An 18,436-nucleotide genomic window follows, 5' to 3' on the forward strand; every position below is an offset into this window, starting at 1 on the left:
GCGGCTGGCGGGGAAGGGGAGCGGCGGCCCCGCGGCGCGGCGGCGGCGGCCCGGCGCCCGACGGACAGCGCGAAAAGTTTGCCGTGGGACGCGGCGCGCCGGCGGGGCGGCGGGCGGCGCGCGGCGCGGAGCTCGCGCGGGCTCTCCGGGTCGGACGTCGGCGGCGGGGCGGGGGGGACGCGCGCTGGACCATGCCCGCCGCGGGCCTGTGACGCCCGCGGGGGATGCGGAGCGGGCCCCGGCGCCCAGCACCCAGCCGCCGCGCGCTCCGCCGCCCGCGCCCCGCCGGGCCCGGCGGCGCCCCGGGACCCGCCCGCCCCGCACCCGGCCGGCCGCTCCGGCCGCCGCCGCCGCCTCCGCCGCCGCCGCCGCCGCCGCGGGGCCCTCGAAGCCGATGAGCCGCGCGCTTCTGCCCGGCGCAGCCAACTAAACCGGTGTGGATGATCCGCGACCTGAGCAAGATGTACCCGCAGACCCGGCACCCGGTGAGCGCGGCGGCCGCGGCGGGGGCCGGAGCGCGCGGCGCGCGGGGCGGCCGGGTCTCGGGGCGCCGCCCGCGCCGCCGCTCCCGGCCCGGGGTGGCGGGGAGGCAGCGGAGTTGTAGCCATTTTCTTATTGTTGTCTCGGAGGCCGGGGAGCGGCGCGGGGCCGACCGCCCCGCCGACCGCCGTCCCCGCGCCGCGGCTCCCGAGGGCGGGGGTGGCGGGCGATGGAGGCGGCGCGACTCCGCGCCGGGGCGGGGAGGGCGCCCTCGGCGGCGGCGGCGCGGCGCGGCGCGGCGGCGGCGGCGGCGGCTCGGGAGTGCGGGGCGCCGGCCCCTCGCGCCGCGGGTTCCCGGGCGGCGGAGCGCGCGGGCGGGCGGCGCGGGCGGACCGTGGAGGCGGGCGGCGCGGGGACGGCCCGCCGCGCCCCCTCCCCGCTGACCGCGGCCCGACGCCATGGCGCGGGTTCCCCCGACGGGCCAGTTCCGATTCCGGGTGGGGAGGGAGTGGGCGCGGCGCGCGACCCCGGGGCGCCCGCGGGGGGCCGGGCGGGCAGCGGGCTGGGAGCGGGGCTGGAACCCGCGGGGGCCGGCAGGGGAGCGGGGCTCGAACCCGCGGGGCGCCCGGGAGGGAGATGGGGGGGCGGGCGAGAGTTTCCCGATGGCTCGGGGCTGTCTCGGCGGACCCCCCCCCCCTCCCCCGGCCTGCTCCCGCGGGGCCCCGCGGCGCGGGCTGATCCGTCCTGTCTGGTGTCCCAGGCGCCGCACCAGCCTGCGCAGCCGTTCAAGTTCACCATCTCCGAGTCCTGCGACCGCATCAAGGAGGAGTTCCAGTTCCTGCAGGCGCAGTACCACAGGTGCCGGGCGGGGCCGGGCCGGGCCGGGGTCGGGGCTGGGCGGGGGCCGGGCCCCATCCCGCGCGCGTCGGGATCTCCGCGTCCGCCCCCCCACGCACCCCCCACGCAGGCCTCCCTCACCCCCCCCCCCCCCAGCAATCCGCCCGCAGGTTCGTCTCCACCCTGTCCCCGCGAGGAAGGGCTAGGCAGGGCCTCTTGGTCCTGAGTCGGGGTACGGAAAGGAAGAATTCTCCCCCTCCCCCTTCAATCAACAACAACAACGACAATAATGATAATGACAGTAGAGGGAAGGAGAACACGGAGCTGGGGACACTGGGAAAAGGCCCAACTTCGTTGGTTTATGGTTGGAGGGGGTCGGGGTTCCCCCCCCCCCCCCCCGCCCTGGGACCCCAGCGGTTCTCCCCTCCACCCCCCTGCCTGGCCGATCAGTTCCACTACTTTTTATGCTGAGGATATTGCTCTCCACCGGGCGCCTTCCCGAACCTTCTGCTGCTGCTGCTGCTGCTGCTGCTGCTGCTGGAGTTTTCTTTGCTCTCTCCTGCACCATGCATGGCTCCTGTTTCGTACATGCAGGGCTCATCCAGCGCTGGGCCCCGGGACGTGGGGCCGCCCTGCCCTGCTTTGGGGGACACGGGGCTGCCGGGTTCCCCCTTCCCTCATCTCCCGCTCAGCAGGCCGGAGAAGCCCCTGGCCACCCTTGGGCCGCCCGGACCCCTGGGCCGTGGCCTCCACCTGCGGTTCTTGCTCTTGCTTTAGTAAGTAGGCCCAGTGTGCTCGGTTCTCTCACGGTCCGAATGAAGCTGACCGAAGGGTTTATTTCTTCCCAGCAAACACACTCCACCTCACACAGCCTCCCGAAGCCCACGCTTGGTCCTTGTGGCGGGGACAGGTCCAGGCTCCTTGTTCTTTTCTTCTTTCACCAGTTCCAGCTCACTTTCTCCTCCCTTTTATGAACGAGGTGGTGGCTAAGGTCGTTGATTTGCTGTCCGTAGCTGATGATTTAGAGGAGGAAGAGTGTGTGTGTGTGTGTGTGCATGTGCATGTGTGCGCGTGTGTGCGCGCGTGCAGATTGGAAGGACGTGTAAGTTGAGTTCTGCACTGTACTTAGAGTATTCCCTGTCTTGAACAGTCTGAAGCTGGAATGTGAGAAACTGGCCAGTGAGAAGACGGAGATGCAGAGGCACTATGTCATGGTAAGAAAACTGTCAGAGATTCAAGGTGCCCATTAGCTGGGGATACCGGGGGAGAAAGCAAGCATGCTCAGATTGCTGGCGGCTGCAGGAAACAGCACAGGGGCCCCGGGCCAGTGCGGCTGAGGTGGTGGGAATGTGTTCATTAGCAACCTGTAATTCTAGGGTATGATAACTTGCCTTTGACAACCAGCTTTGATTTGAATTTTCAAAAAGTTCAGCTACCTAGGGTATAATTTTCTAGGCTTTGTTTTTACAGATTGGAAGGGAAAAAAAATGGAAACAAAACCTCATTTATGTTTTGTTTAGTCACAAGCAAAATGTTATTGTTAGTGGTTTTCTTTGTTGTTTTATTGCTCTTGCTGCAATTTTAAGCAGGCAGTTTTTCTATATACTCAGTAAGATTTTTAACGAGTCTTATTTCTTTTAAAGAAGGGCGGGTCAGGAAAGACAAGACTCCTTTTCAATATTTTCCCCATTCTTTATGTTACTACTATGTTTTATGTTTTTATGTGTGCTTTCAATTTCCATAGTGTTAGATTGGTTTTTGCAGAGTGTTGATTTGTTCTGCCAGAATTTTTGTAATGCCAGTTACATGTTCAAAAAAAATCTGATCTGCATTTGCAGAAGTATTATGAAGCATATTTTTATGACGTGGAGCATATTTTATGTTTAAACAACACGTCAGACTAACTCATTAATCCATTTCCTATTAAACTCTTTTGCTTTAATGTGTGGATATGAGTAGCACACTAAAAAAAGAGAAACTGAACTCGGAAGTGAAATCACCTTCCCTAATCATTCTTTCAAAGAATCAGGGTTTGTATAAGACATAGTTCCATTGTGCCTAGAGATTAAGAGTCATATGGCACTGAATTGTCATTAGACTTACTTGATTCATTTGCTTTGATGACATTTGGAAATGTTAGGAAAACTGTGTTTGAACATAATTTTTCTTAGTTTTGTGAGTTTCTCTCAGAATCTGTCTTAAGGTGGCTTCTGGCTTACTAAAGACAGTGATTGGATATCCTTTCTGATTTATTGGTGTGGCTCCTATGAGTATTTTTTGGAGGTGAGGCTTTTATGTTTCTTGTTTTCTTTTAAACACACTTGATATATTCTGAACAAAGTAGAGGAGATTATTTGAAAGGCATGAATTTAATTGTTTTTTCTTTTTTTTATTAACAGTATTATGAAATGTCCTATGGGTTGAATATAGAAATGCACAAGCAGGTAAGTTTTTATTTTTTGATAGTCATTTTAAATAGCTTTCTGTGTTTTCAAAGACTAGGTATTGGAGATAAAGCCATTTTTTTCATGTGTGGTTCCTGATCTTCTGATAAAAATTATCCCCATTTTAATCTTTTGAAGTGTTATTTTAAAAATGTGAATGCATCTTTAACTTGGCATACTTTAAAAACCTATATGCTAAATTTTAAAATACAGTTTTTCTTTTGAAGCATTGCTTTATGTACTTTGGGTATTGCAAACGTGTCTTATGAAAGAGCGCTTCTTGGAAAATATTAATAAGTAAAACTGTAAATTGCATGGAGCCTTCTTTGGCGTGGTGTGAAAGAATGGATAGAAGGTGAGCTGGGAGGACCAGAATGAAATCTGTGGAGCTACAGAAGAAATCGATGTCAAATCCTTGTACTGGTCCCTCAAGGCTACTTAGTTGGGTCTTACCAGGAGTTATAACCATTACTCCAGAATTTTACAGAATAAGTGAGCCTGGTCAAAAGAAGGTTCAGCACTGGGTCTTAAAATCTACCAATTAGTTTAGCAAAAAAGAAAAAGAAATATAGCGATTATTTGGAAAACATTGGGAGAGCTGACTCAAAGATCTTTTTTTTTTTTCCAAGAGATGAGATGAAATCATTTGGCTTAATTTTCATAGACAGGAAAAAACAGCACATATATTTGTGTATATATACATATATATGTGTATATATACGTGTGTGTGTTTAAATTATTGCTTGGCAATATTACTGTAGGAAGTGGTATGCTTTAAGTGATCTACCAGTGAAACTGTTTCAGGCTCAGCAACCATTAGAACAGGTGAATATATTTGTTGGCTGCTGAGAAAAAGACAAGGGCAAACGTAATACTTTTCATGTCTTATTATTTATGTGATATAATTTATGAGCAATGCCATTATCTCCTAAGTTTAGAATGTATGAAATGACCACATATTATTAGGCTTTTACTATTCATGGGTTCCTTTTTGCATGTAGTTATTCACCACATACTCAGAATACACCTATGTAAGTAGATTGCTAGAAGACCCCTGTTACACAATAAAGGGACTCACGTAGTAGTTGAAAACAAAGCTGAGAAAAAAAATGTGACATTACTTACACTAAGGACTTTTTATTTCAGATACTACTTTACCTTCTACATTATTTAGATTTGCCAATATTAGCCTGATACGTGTGTGTGTGTGTGTGTGTGTGTGTATGTGTGTACATTTAGGCATATATATATTACTAAATCATATTATTTACTAATACCTGTCTATATCCCTATTCATTAGAGTTTGGAATGCCACCTGTTAAATTCTTGTTTTGGTATCTTTGTCAATTCTGTTTAGTAATGTATCTTCCCTGCTTTAGGAAAATCTATTCAACTTTATGGATGGACTTTAAAAATTACTGGAGAGTTGTTGCTTGTTAATAACCCTTGTTACATACCACTTTAGGTTGGATTTTGTACATTCTTTTGTTCCCTAACCCATGATTAGTGCCTAGTACCTTTTTAAAGACTGATTGGACTTGATGGGTAAAAATGCCTGTTTATTCTTTTTCTGCATTTTATTTGCCCCTAACCATTTAGTTTCCAAAGTGAAATCACTTTGGAAAAGCACATAGCTTATTGCATATGGCTGTATGTTTTCCCTTTTGTTTTGGTGTTAGGTAGTATGTGGGATCCCTTAATTTTACACAGTTTAAACTTCTATAATTCTGTCATCCTCTTGTCCAGTTGGCCTTGAACGCCATTTATTTAAAATTGAGAAGAGTACATTTTTCCTTTTTTTCCCCCCCTCTTGCTTTTAAATTCAATCATATCAGAAATCCCGAGGGCAGTTTATCACATTATGAAATACAGACAGCCCTGCAAACCACCTACTTATTATATTTTCTTTTTTTTCTCTCTCTCCCTTAAGCACAGAGGCATATCTGTCTTTATTTGTTTTCCTAGGCAGACAGCCTTAGTTCCTCTTAGCCTCTCTTCCAGATGCACTCGCTGGGTTCCCTTGTAATGGAAAGCAGCAATAATGCAGGGAAGTTGCCCTACGGCATAATTGGGCCTAGTTCTCGAGATCGGGTTAGGCTTATTCACTTATTAGATTTGTGTCTCTAAGGGTTCAAGAGTAGGAGTCCCAGGAGTCCTTGGAAGTACCCTAGTAATTGGTGGCCCTGATATTTGAAACCTTTGTGTATTTTTTTGGTTATCGTTTCTTTTCTTCTTGGCTGCAGTCAGCCACAGAGTATTTATTTTTAGAGAAATTTTTCATTGGAACAGAAAATGATGGTTGTGATGGAGTCATGGATTCTGGCTTAGCAAACCGATGGGAGGATGGAGTAAGCAGCAGTGACAAACCTCTCCCTCCCCCCCTTTTGTGTGATGCTCATCAACAGTCACCCTGTGTTGATTCTGATAGAGAACTATAAAGTGAAACCTATGGGGAATTTGTCATTCTGAAATGAAAGCTAATGTAATTAGTACCAATTAAAGTACATTTAGTAAATTGGATTTAATCTTAATTAAGCCTGCATAATGTTGCCAATTTTTAACAATTATGTTTGAGAACATAATTAATTTAAATTTTGGTAACTGAGTAAATAGCATTAGTCTGATAGAATCAGTGTTTTTTTTTTTTTTTTTAAGGGGAACTCAGTGACATGACATAGAATTGGAACATAAAAGATGACTAAATACTGGTAATCTTTAGAAGGATTGATAGAGCTGAGCAGATGAGTCTGGGGGGGCGGGGCGGGGGAACCTAGGGAACATGAGAGTGAAGTTTTCCAGGCTATACTAGGAATTAATGCTTGCCCCGTCCTCAGTTCGAATGTGAAAATGAAGATGACAAATAAGACATGGTTAGAAATGACATGTTTCATTGTGACATCTTAAAAAATGGAGTTTTTCCGGTGAAAGAGCATTGGTTTTTATTCCCGAAGGACCTCCCTAGGTGTGGGGTTTTGTTTTTTGCCTCAGATAAGGTGATAGGTTCCAGATTTAATTGTTACTTTTACTGAGTATTCTTTCTAAAGTGTGGCTTCCAGGTGGGCTAGCAACCTAGGCAGATGGTGGTGATGTGAGCAGAGTAGTTGATACCATTGCTAAATGCTGCTTGTTGAAATCCTTCACCTGAGATACTGTAATTAAGGAAATCGTCCTTCCTGGTAGAATCCGGCAGTAGTGGTTACCACTCTTAAAAAGTGGTATGGATTGAGAACCATGGGTACGTGAAGCCAGCCTACAGAAACTAAATGAGTGAGTGTATTACATTCTGATGGGGGAGCAGGACAGGAACTCTTGACTTCCTCATAGCTAGTATTGCATAATTGGAAAATGTCTCTGCTGCTAAGATAATTTTTGCTTAGTATTTCCATTTTAAAAATCATTAGAAGATTCTGAAGTCCCTAACTAACATTGAGAAACTAAAAGTGAGTATTGCGTATTTAGTCACAAATATATTTGTATTATGTGCATATTCATGTGTGATGGATGTTTATACATGTGTTTTATTTTTAAATCGAAGTGACAAAAACTTCTGTTTCCCTCAAAGCCATGGTAATGGTATGACAGAACTGGCCCCCCACCATTTGAGTGCTGCTAAAATATTAATTGAATAGAAACGAGAGGGCCTTGCCAGCTGATAGGATATCATAATCATAGCCTCTTTGGTCGATGGTAAATGATGATAAATGACATTAGGAACCTTTTAGCAAACTGTAATAACTACAAGGAGGGAAGCAGTATGGATTTGCATTATATCTGATACCCTCTAGTACCAAGTGGATTGCCAATACTGCTTGTTTAGCATTTTCTAAGGGCAATAGGATATTGATTTCTGACTTACAAGGAACAGCTCTATTTTCGCCATTGAAAAGTATTGCAGGTTGTTAAGAAGAAATTGACTTGAAGAGGCCGACTGCTGCCCATCATGGAGCAAATAAAGCAAAGCTGCCGAAGCATGGTGGAGCAGCGAGACAGGCCCTCAGCAATTTGTTGCTATTAATTTACCATGCTCGACAGCAAATCAATCGGCATCTACTTCATCTGCTGGAGAAAATGCTGTCCAGGGCAGATAAAAGGCTCGGCATAGCACAGAGAATAGACTGGATTGGCCAAAAGGAGGCTGCAGCTAATGTGTAAATAAGTGAAATCAAGGCCACCGTGGCAGAGGAAGCTGTTGTTAATTAGGTTGGTGCTTTTTTAGTCAACTATTTGAGAAAATAGCCTAGGATTTGGAGAATAAAAAGAGATTTATGGAGTTTGAAGTAATATATGACTGGCATGGCTTTCCAGCCTGGAGTATTCTTGACTCTGGGACACAGTAGATTTATTTGGGGACAATGTCTGCAGTGTAAGTTAATTTGTTTGAGGTTCTGATTAAACAAGATTTCCCTAAGATAACTTGTTTGGTGGGGGTGGGGGAGTGTTTCATTAGCCCTTTCTTCACATCTCGTATTACTGTATACACTTAGGTTTAGAAGAGTGCACAGAGGAAAGTATGAGCAGAAATGTATTTTTGCGTGGAGACTGCTTTTTTCTTTTTTTTGAGAAATGGATGAGTGGATTGAATTCACACTAATAACAAAAGGAAACGGTTGTCAAAGGTGGGGTGCCATGAATATTTTGCTGTTAGAACTTTCTTTTGCTTTATAAATAGACTTCGGGGAATTACCTGGAGGAGCTGAACATGGAGTGAATACTACTAGATTAGACAGCTCAATATGCAGCAACATGTTGATGGTTACCCATAAGTTCTAGATATACTTACAGTGTGTGTGTGTGTGTGTGTGTGTGTGTGTGTGTGTGTGTGTGTGTGTGTGTTGGGGTCGGTTTTTGTGTGTTTGTTCTTTAGGTGTAAACCTGTGTTTTCTAATTTAAGATGACTCATCACCTATTAGTATTCCACAATTAATAGAATGGAGGCTCTTGGGGGGGGGGGGGTTGTTCTTCTTTCGTTTATATATTTTAGGATAGGGGGCCAATTTATTCCTATTTAGTAAACATAGTACATATATGTAGATTTTAAATGATCTTTTTTTCGCCAAAACTGTCAAGAGAATTTGGCACAGGGGCAGTAAATGTTAGATGGCAGCTCCTAGAACTGTCTTGTTACCTTTCGTACCTGGTCTGGAGCCTTAACCCATTTCAGTCCAGTACACGCTAGAAGAAATGCTCTCTGAATATTATGCATTTCTCCTTTCTCCCTTCTCCCCTGTTAGATTTTGAGGCATGATGGGAGAATGAATTATCTGTACAGTTTTAAACCTAACGCAGTGATTATTGAGTGGCATTAGAATTTTCTTCCAATGGAAGTGAACATTTATTATATATATCTGGCATATGCTTGCCACGGATCTGGGCATAATGCCAACATTCTTTCCTTTAATTCTCACAATGATCCTAAGAAAGGGATTATGTCCAATCAAAAGGTGATTAAACAGGGTCAGATCTGCACAAGTTGATATAGCTAATGGGTGATACATTCCGGCTTTAGCTATATTTACCTGGGAGAATGCTCTCTTGAGAGATGGATCTGGTATGAGTTGGAGATTCAGGCCCTAGCTTGTTCCTGGAATGGAGAAGCCGTGGGCAACAACAAGATAGTTTTTGGTTTTGAGCTTGGGCCTTATACTTAGTACCACTGAGTCTGAGTGTAAAGGATTCCCTCCAGCTACCCTGGTCAAGGGTCCAGGGTCCAGGGCCTGGGCCATCTGTGCAGGCTGCATTCAGTAAGAGGGTAGGGGTAGCTTATTGCTTGCTTATCAAATGGGAATTTATTTCATTCCTAGGCAACCTATCCCTCGTTTGTTTACAAACTTGTGCTTCTATTTAACTTTTATCTTTTCCTTGTGGCTTCTAAGACTGTCTAAAGACAAGGGGCTGTTTGTTAATCATCATCTTGTGGGTTTCTCTAGAGGGAAGTTGGGAGGGGAAAATATGATGTCTTGTGGCCTCTTTGTAGTTTAGAAAGAGGTTCTTAGATGCAGGAAATCACACAGAACTCAAACTTTTAAATGAAGGCAGATGTTTTGCTTTTACTGTTAAAAAAGGATTTCTTTGTAGCATTCAGACAAAGGGACACTTCTCAGGAGCCTGGGTCTCTGTTACATTTGTTTATTTTTACTTGTCATTTTGACTGGCAAAGTACCTAGGTAGTATCATTCTGAGCTGAGTTGAACTGACTAGATAAGGATGAGCTGTGTCTCCAGGTGCATTTTCACTTCAGTGACAATGATAGGATGGACCTTCATTCTTCACATTTTTTTCATTCACTCTTTCTGCCCTAGAATTTTACTTGTTTTTCTTTTGTAGAATAAGTAAAGGAAAGCATTTGGGAATTAAATGTTAAACTGAGCATCTAGAAGTTATTTGTTTCTTTCAAGGAGACAGTTTTTATGGCATTTGCTGTTACTTAGTCTGGTATGTGACTTCTTGTTAGTAACTGCATATTTAATGGCTATCAAGAGAGTAAAGGAGTTGGGATTTCTAGAAGGTACTTTCCTTGATCTCTTCCCACACCGTTTTGAAAAAAACTGCTTCACCCCAGCATTTGTTGCAGATCCAGTAGTCTTGTACAGGCTACATTGTAATTTTTCCAAGCTGATCTGCTGGAAGGAGGCGAGAAGCAGGGCATTAGGCATAGGCAACTAAGTATTACACTGATAATGAGTCTACAGGGCTTGAGACTTGCTCAGAGTAAGTACACTGCAAGCAGTTTATGAAATGATTAGTCTAAGGGGGAAAGGCCTCAGAACTTTAGTCAAAGTGAAAGTTAGAGCTGTTTTGACTTTGCTTTAGTAACAGCTGTCAGTGGTAGTTGCTTTCTGTCTGTAAAGAGGGATTTAGCTGGCATCACCACAGATCTATATACCTTCTCTGTTTTCATTGGAATTGACCCAGCAGCGAAGCCAAGCTCTTGCTATTTCTATACCACTGAGCCAAAAGGTATCCTCAGAGAGTTGGTGTGTGACCTGTATTCCATCCAGGGAGACACATGGGCACAGTATGGATAGTTTTCTAGCTGGTTTATCAAAGCACTGGGATTATTCTCTAAGAAACCCTTTGGGTATTGTATCCTCTGTTGAGTGGATATCTAGCCATCCTTTTTTAGTTTTTTTTTTTTTTGCTCTCCCAGCCACCTCAAGATTTGTACCTTAGAAAAGGAGTGTCTGTGCTTTATGAAATGAAAGGATAATTTCTCTCTTTGTGTGGTACCAGACTTCATCCCCAACTTGAGTTGGCATTAGCACGTTTGGAACTCTGCGGGGTTGAGGTTGCTTACAGCAACCTACATGTGTGTGAGACTGGGGATGGATGGTGGCTATTGGCTCTCTGATTTCTTCGCACATTTCTCATTTCACTTGATTGTAGTTAGAATTATTGCTTTTTTCTTTTTTTAAAGACTGTCTCCTTATGTTCTTCCTCAGGCTCACCTCTAACTTGTGATCTTCCAGTCTCTGTCTCTTACATGCTGAATTATAAGAATATACGAGTCTCCTGACATCATTCATCATTGCTATTTTCAAGCTATGTATGCCGCGTCTTTTGGTGACATACAGAATTTGGAAATGCAAGGAACTATATATAGGAAGACTAGTGGTAGTAGAAATTAGAAGCACTTGTACCTATCCAACACCCTTTCTTTGCAGAGAGCTTCAAGCATTTTGTATGTTCTTCTTAATCTTCTGATGTTCTTGTAAAGCAGGTAGCAAGCTTGGATCTGGGTATTTATTTAAATAGCTTCTGTCATTGGAGTACCCGACGGTTTGCCAAGCCGTGTCATTCCACCCGTCTCCTTTAGCAGATGACACTGAGGCTTAAGGGCTTAGAGAGGAGCCCAGTGCCACTGTTGGGGAGGATCTGCACTTGGGTGGGGATACCAGAGTTCAGGCAGGTCAGGAATTGAACATAATGGGAGAGCCCCTGGCAGAAGCGGAAATAGATTTCTTGACTTAACTTCCAGAAGTCTCTTTCCAAACAGGGGGGAAAAATGTGCTTGTTTCTGTGATGTTCTTGGGTTTCTACAACATGAGGATCATGGGAATTCTGGTGGCTGTCCAAGAGGGTTGCAGTGTCATTTCTAGTGAGAGATGTGATCTCTGTGCTTGTGCTTGAAGTACAGCTCCCCTCTCCATCTCTCCCTCTACCATCTAGTGCGAGGGCTATGCCTACAAGGAGTCTGGGATCAAGAAATGGAAACATAAAGCCAAGATCCATTTTTACCAAAGTGTTTAGTAATACTGGCTGCTTGTACATTTCTGAACTCTATACTGTGCAGACACACTAACTAGCTAAACAGTAGTTTATTGCCTGTCACCCCTCTCCAGCTCCTTGAGAACAGGCCTTCCATTCTCCCTGTTTTACTGTTCTATACCTGATACTGAGAACTGTCCGTCTCACAACACAGGTGTTGGTATTCATAAATAATTCAGTGGAAGAAAATGCTTGCATTCAGATAGAGCCTGCCAAGAATCTGTGATTTAGTATTTTTTAAAGTATATTTAAGAGTTGTAGGAATAGACAGCCGGTGCTGGGCCTTTACGTGGACTTAGGACTGTGTTACTACTAGAGTTTGTGGGGAAATGACATGTGGAAAAGGAAGTAAAAGCAGTTGAACTTGGGTGAAGTGTGTGTGTGTGTGTGTGTGTGTGTGTGTGTATGTGTGTGTGTACATATATATGTATCTGTAAGCATACATACATGCATATGTATGTATACTTTCTTAAAGATGAAACCATAAATCTTCTCTAAATGTATCTGATTAGTAGGTCTGTGTGTGTGGTTTTGGGTGAGTGTGGGGACACTATGCTGTTGTGTGTCTAGCTAACTATTCGTCAACTCCTTAAAAACACAAGCTTTGAAAAAAATGGTTTTCAGTTGTGGAGATGGCATCAGGTAGTTGAAAGAGTAATAATTGTAATAGCAAGCAATTTTAGAGAGCTTATTGTGAAGGGAGTGTTGTGCTTATTTTCACAGTTACCTTATGAAATGACAGAGTTGCTATTCTTTGTATTTCACATGGGAAGATTCTGAGTTACAGAGAGCGTTAGAATTTACTGTAGATCAGCCATGTTTTATTGGGGAGAGAACCCAAGGCTTCTGGCTTGCTGGAAAGGCACTCTTCCACTGAGCTGTTATCCGCCCCCCCTCCTCTGAGTCCAGGTTCCTTTTAAACTTTCAGATTTTTAAATCCATAATTACTTCTTGGAGCTATAAGTAAAAATGGTATGTTGCTGTAGTACTTTGTATTTTGTATTTTACATGGTACCCCACCATCCACTTTTTTTACTTAGCGCTCTGTATGTTATAAGCCATCCTTATCTCATAGGTGAGTAAAATAAAAAAGAAATATCGCATGACGAAATTCTACAGTTCCTTAGAAGATTGTTTGGAATTCACCAATTATAGGCCCAACATACAGGCTAAAGGATGTTTCATGCAGAACTAGAACAGTTAGGATAAAATGTAAATATATGTGTATAAGGTAAATATCAGTGCGCCTTTAAGTGAACAGTTTCTGTACTTTTTATTTAACATATATCATGGCTTTTAAAATGTCATGAATTTTAATGTTAATGTAATTTTTCTTCCAAAGATAATGCATGCAAAGGTGGTATATAGAAGGTTATTACCTGCTGTGTAATTAAGTGCTGGGATTAGTGAACCTTTTGGAGTCTATGGTAGAGTTAAGGTTTACCCCATGACACTGAGAAACACTGCATGTCTGTACACTGTGGCTTCCAGTGAACTTGACATAAACAAATCCTCAGCGCTTTCTTGCTTTGTCTCATCAGGAATCCTTTCATTTAGGGAAGGTTTGGACTTTACAGCTTGATTCATAATGAGCTAATGATAAACAAGTGACTTAGTGCTAAATAAAAGAATGTGAGAATGTTTAATCTTGGCCTTATGAATCACAAACTTAGTAGAAACCAGGTTTCTTCACTGAGTATAAACTCTAAAAAGGAAGAATGTGTGTTATTCACTGTTGTGCATCTAGCATCTAAAATAATGTCTGGAACACAGGAGAGAACATGAATGTGTGAGTGATGAAGCAGCTGAAGGAATGATTTAATTTTTACCATTTTGTTAGATGCTCTGCCGTATTCCACATGGTGAGCCACAGCCTCTTCTCTTCTTTGTTTCTGAGTTTTCAGGAAGAACTCAGCTTTGTGATTAGCAAAAGGAGTCCTTGGACAGTCAGATTGGGGATACCCAGCTCTGTCACATGCCCTTGAACGGGTAATTGGTGTTTTTGAAATGTAGGATTGGATCATTAGCTGATGATATATGTTTCTAAGGCATGCTTAAACTCTACATCAGATTTAAAAATGACCATTATTCGTGAAAGGTCCACCCTCAATTTTGTTTGACACTGGAGACTTAACCATTTCAGAAGTTAAGATTGAAGCTAGTGCTACAAAAGAAATAAGGTTGTTTTGTTCAAGGTAATGTAGAAGAGGAAATACAGGGCTTTTGTTGTGTTTTGTTTGAGCACTGTTAGGCTATTGTAGACAGCTATGATATTCCTGATATTGCCAGTATTTCATAACCTTCACCCATCTGCTGTTTTTTTTTTATTTCTTGTAGTTAAAAGAACCTATTAATGACTTCATATAGATACAGTTTTTCCCTGTGTACATCTTAGCTGAATGTTACACTTATCGAGCACCTACTGGGTATCAGGTGATGCACTAAATGCTTCAGGTGTTAATTTGTTAAGTTAATTTGTAACTTTGAGGAATGGATCTCGTTATCCTCTCGGTGTACCTCACAAAGGTTAGAGGGAAAGCAGGAAGTTTGTGCAGGGTTGTAGCGTTGGTGATTCAAGCCTGTACAGTTTGACTTCAGAGTTCAGATTCCTGAACCATAATCAATATGTACATCTAAAGTGACTATTTTCATATGGTAAGTTTTGGCTTGTTGTCGTGTCTAATAGGCCCAATAATAACAGACCTCTAGATATTTTTGTACTTCTGACTGTGAGATTTCTAAAACAGGCACATTATGTTTTTAGCCACGTGGGAGTGTCCAGAGCACTGAAAACCTTGCGAGGGCCTCCAGGGACTGTGGGCTGGGAGTTCTTGACCAGGTTAAAGGGGCCACGTAGGCCCTGAACTTACAGGCGCTGTTTTATGGCCTTTTTGTGAGGGGACAGAATTCATAGCCCTTACTGACCCAGAGAGGATACTGTAATTCAAACAGGAGTTGAGCTGTTGTGTTGTCAAGCATGGACATTTCCTTTCCCCAGAGGTGACATATGTCTGGTGGTATTCAGTGTTCGCAGTTGTCACAATCCGGAGGTGCCACTGGTCTTTGTTGGGTTGGTTGGATGTGCTGAACGTCCACAGGATTGCCCTTCAAAGGAAGAGTAGTCTAATCCAAGATTTCACCGAGGCTGAGCAACTCTGCTCCAAAGAGAGAAAAGTATTGTTAATTCTACTGTGTTTTTATGGTCAGGAGTTGTGGTTTTGGGTGATTCCTACCTCTCAGTACACATAGGCCAAGAATCAGCCTTATGTGACAGAGTCAGTTTGAAAGCATTTTTTAAACCCTACTCGTCTGCTCAACTTCTCCCTTTTCCATGATGATAGGTAGAATGGAGTTGGTCGAAGGTACAACAAATTCCAAAATGGGGTTATTACATGGCCTCTTTTGTAATCCTGTGTTTCTTGAAGAAAGAAATGTGCTAAACCCTCCAGGGAAAAGAGACTGTTTACTCTTCAACTTCTTACTAGATGATTGATTTCTACTGAAAATATCCAGATGGTTGTTAGGCTGCTATTCTGCAAGGCAGAATGCTTTACGTTGCACGTATTGGACTGGCAGAAGGTCCCTTACATGAGACCCCTGGAAACACTACCAGTCCTCAGCTCTTGTTTAAGGACCAGTTTCTGAGAAGTGCTGTCCACCCTTAGCCTTCTCTTATCCATGTGGAGCATTCTAAGTCACCTCATCCATTCTTCTGGGATACCAATCTGTGCAGTACAAAGGTGTATATGTGGATGACTGCTTTAAAAGGCTTTTGACTTTTGGGGACATAAACTGTTTTAGAGTGTGGCTTTTTGCCTATGTCTACCCTTGGTTAACCTCAAAAAAAAAAAGTTAACCTAAAGTGGCCAGTAAAAGTGTGGTGGCAATTATACAGCTATTCATTGCTTAAACATTTTTGGGGGTAAGTTGGGGAAGACAAAAATGCTTCCCTAATGGAGAAATTGTACTCTGAATTTTCCAAAATTCCCTTATGCTTTCACTGTTCTACAAGTTCTGGGAATGTGGAGCTGATGCTTTGACAGCTCTACTTTCTTGAAAGCTTTCTTTTTACATTTAAGAGGCGTTAAATTTAGGGGAGGCTGGGTCATTCGTGGTACATTTGTGTACAGAAACCTTTTGTCACATGGGACTCCTTCATGTGCTTGATGTGACTGGTCTTGGAGGTTACATAATAAAGATCTGCTTTAACCAGATCTAAGCAGAGCTGATGGGATTTTCTTATAATCTAAGCAGGAATTCGTGGTTGTTTTGTATTAGTTTAGGATGCACATTATTGGAATCTTATTAAGCATTTTGAGATTTTTTTTTTACATTTTGAGATTATTCTTTTGCCCTTTATCTTTGTAAATTAGAACATTTAGCTTTTGAAACCCAAGCATCCAGTACTGGGCTCTTTCACAAAGATGAACACTGTAGTATAAATCCCAATCATAAAAATAACCTGATCTTCACAAGGTCGTTGTATTCCTTCACTGGGGGAGAATTACTTGGTTAAGAGCAGGTGAGATGTCGTGGTAGTGCTGGGCACATCAGATGAAAAGCAGAGGCTATGGTGGCTTTTATTTTTTCACACTGTGCTAGGGAAGGCGCTGATGCCCCTCTCCGCTCCATTTCCTGACCTTTCATCTCTCTGCCACGTCTGTTCTCTTTGCCCAGCTGCTCCAGCATTCTTTTCAACACACCTCTCTGCCAGCCTGTACTCTATACCTAGACTGTAACAGGGTTTTTGTTTTTTTCCAGACAGCCCTTTGAGGGCTGTAGATGTGGGAAATGTTGGTTTTATGGAAGGAGTTGACTGTTGGGTGAGTGTTGAAGGGAATTTCTGAGAGGAATCATTTTTGATACCAGTGGTTCTTTGAAGTGATTTGAGTTTTTGCTTTTTTCTTCTTAAGGTGTTTTTAACATTAAAAATAGGCATAGAATCCCCTCAATTATTCACCAGCCCTTGAATCCTTGTCTCTAGTAGTTTACCTGCTCACATTTCCTCTTAATTCTTATATCATCTAACATTTTGGATAGGCTAGTGATTCCATATCCTTTCTATGTTGAGAAAGTTCAAATAAACATGTAGTGACTCTGTGTCTTGAGGAACTAATACATTTCAAAAGGTAATTATTCCCATTGTTTGCCCATGATGTGATGAGCTAAACTCCGTAAGTTATTACATGGAATTGTTTGTGTGTGGTTCATTTTCCTCCCATCATAATAAGAGACACATTCCTGTTTTAATGCATTGCTATACCCTTCTAGATGCTAGCCTTAAGCTTCTGTGGTTGAGTGAAAACAGCAGTGATAGTAAGGAAAGTTAAGTAAACATGAAATTTAAAAGGCCATAGAGTACATTTTGGTAAACCAAAATATTGCTTGGTGGCATAAAGCCACAGATCCATTCCAAAAAAGAAAAAAAAAACACATGCGGAAATGTGGTTTTACTGTCTGTCAGGCAGTCTGTTTCAACTGTCAGAAACATACGTTGCTTTATAGGGTGGTGATTTTTTTTTTTTTTTCCCAAGTCTGACCGCATCTTTTAATTTCCTTCATTCTACCCAAACCTCCTACCACACCCCCTGTGTATCTGGTGCTAATTTATAGCCATTTGAATGTAATGACAGATCATTAACCAGCCAAAGGGTGGGCACTTGTGGCAAGAGCTTCTTTCTTGGGTGTGCCAGTTACGAGTTCTGTGTTTTGGGTAACTGTCAGAGCACAGCAGCTGTTCTGTCAGGATCTTTGGAGGTAGTTTTTAACTGTTTTGTTTTTGCTTTTGAAAAGTAATATTAAAGAAAATTAGATATTAAAGAAACGTTAGAAAGCAAAACTAGGCAATGCAAGAACCTATGCTGTCTTAACTACTGGCCAGGCAAAAGCCAAAGGCTGACTTCACGGTATTTTTACTGCATGTACTGCGTCTGATGGAGGGATTACATCCCCCTCATCCAAAAATGTTGTTTGAACCGCTGCAGTGGCTCATCCCTCTAATCCTAGCTACTTGGGAGGCTCAAGAGAGAAAGGATCATAGTTCTGTGACAGCTGGGGTGGAGAAGTATGTGAGACCTCTTCTCAACCAAACATTGGGTGAGAGAGTGTGCTGCTAGCATGTACATAGGAGTCTTGAGAAACTAGGCCTAGGTGCACACCTGTCATTCAGCTATGGTGGGAAGCAAAAAATAGAACCGTGACCCAGACATGCACCTGCGGAGGAAGTGACACCCCTATCTCAAAAGGAACCAGTGCAAGGAAGGCCTGGAAACATGGTCCTGCAGAAGAAGAGAACCTGTCCAGCAAGTCCAAGGCTGTAAGTTCAAAACCTTGTACTGCCCCCCACCCCTCAAAAAAAGCGGTTGAGGTTTGGGAATAATTATAAAATAGATTATAAGCTTTTAATTACG

At 43.6% G+C, this 18,436-nt stretch overlaps 1 protein-coding gene across 5 annotated transcripts in view; it reads left to right on the forward strand.

Moving 5' to 3' along the window:
- Positions 1–356: 356 nt before the first annotated feature.
- Positions 357–18,436, forward strand: part of Tle4 (TLE family member 4, transcriptional corepressor) — a 143,115-nt gene continuing 125,035 nt past the window's right edge. For all 5 annotated transcript variants that reach the window (XM_042665572.1, XM_042665573.1, XM_042665574.1 and 2 more), the window contains exons 1-4: positions 357–485; positions 1,241–1,338; positions 2,468–2,531; positions 3,717–3,761. In XM_042665572.1, coding sequence (XP_042521506.1) covers positions 441–485; positions 1,241–1,338; positions 2,468–2,531; positions 3,717–3,761 — 252 coding nt within the window. In that variant the 5' untranslated portion in view covers positions 357–440. The remainder of the gene's footprint in view (positions 486–1,240; positions 1,339–2,467; positions 2,532–3,716; positions 3,762–18,436) is intronic.

Source organism: Dipodomys spectabilis, unplaced genomic scaffold (genome assembly GCF_019054845.1).
Source record: "Dipodomys spectabilis isolate Male_0828 unplaced genomic scaffold, ASM1905484v1 ptg000335l, whole genome shotgun sequence".
In the NCBI taxonomy this organism is placed as follows: Eukaryota; Metazoa; Chordata; class Mammalia; order Rodentia; family Heteromyidae; genus Dipodomys; species Dipodomys spectabilis.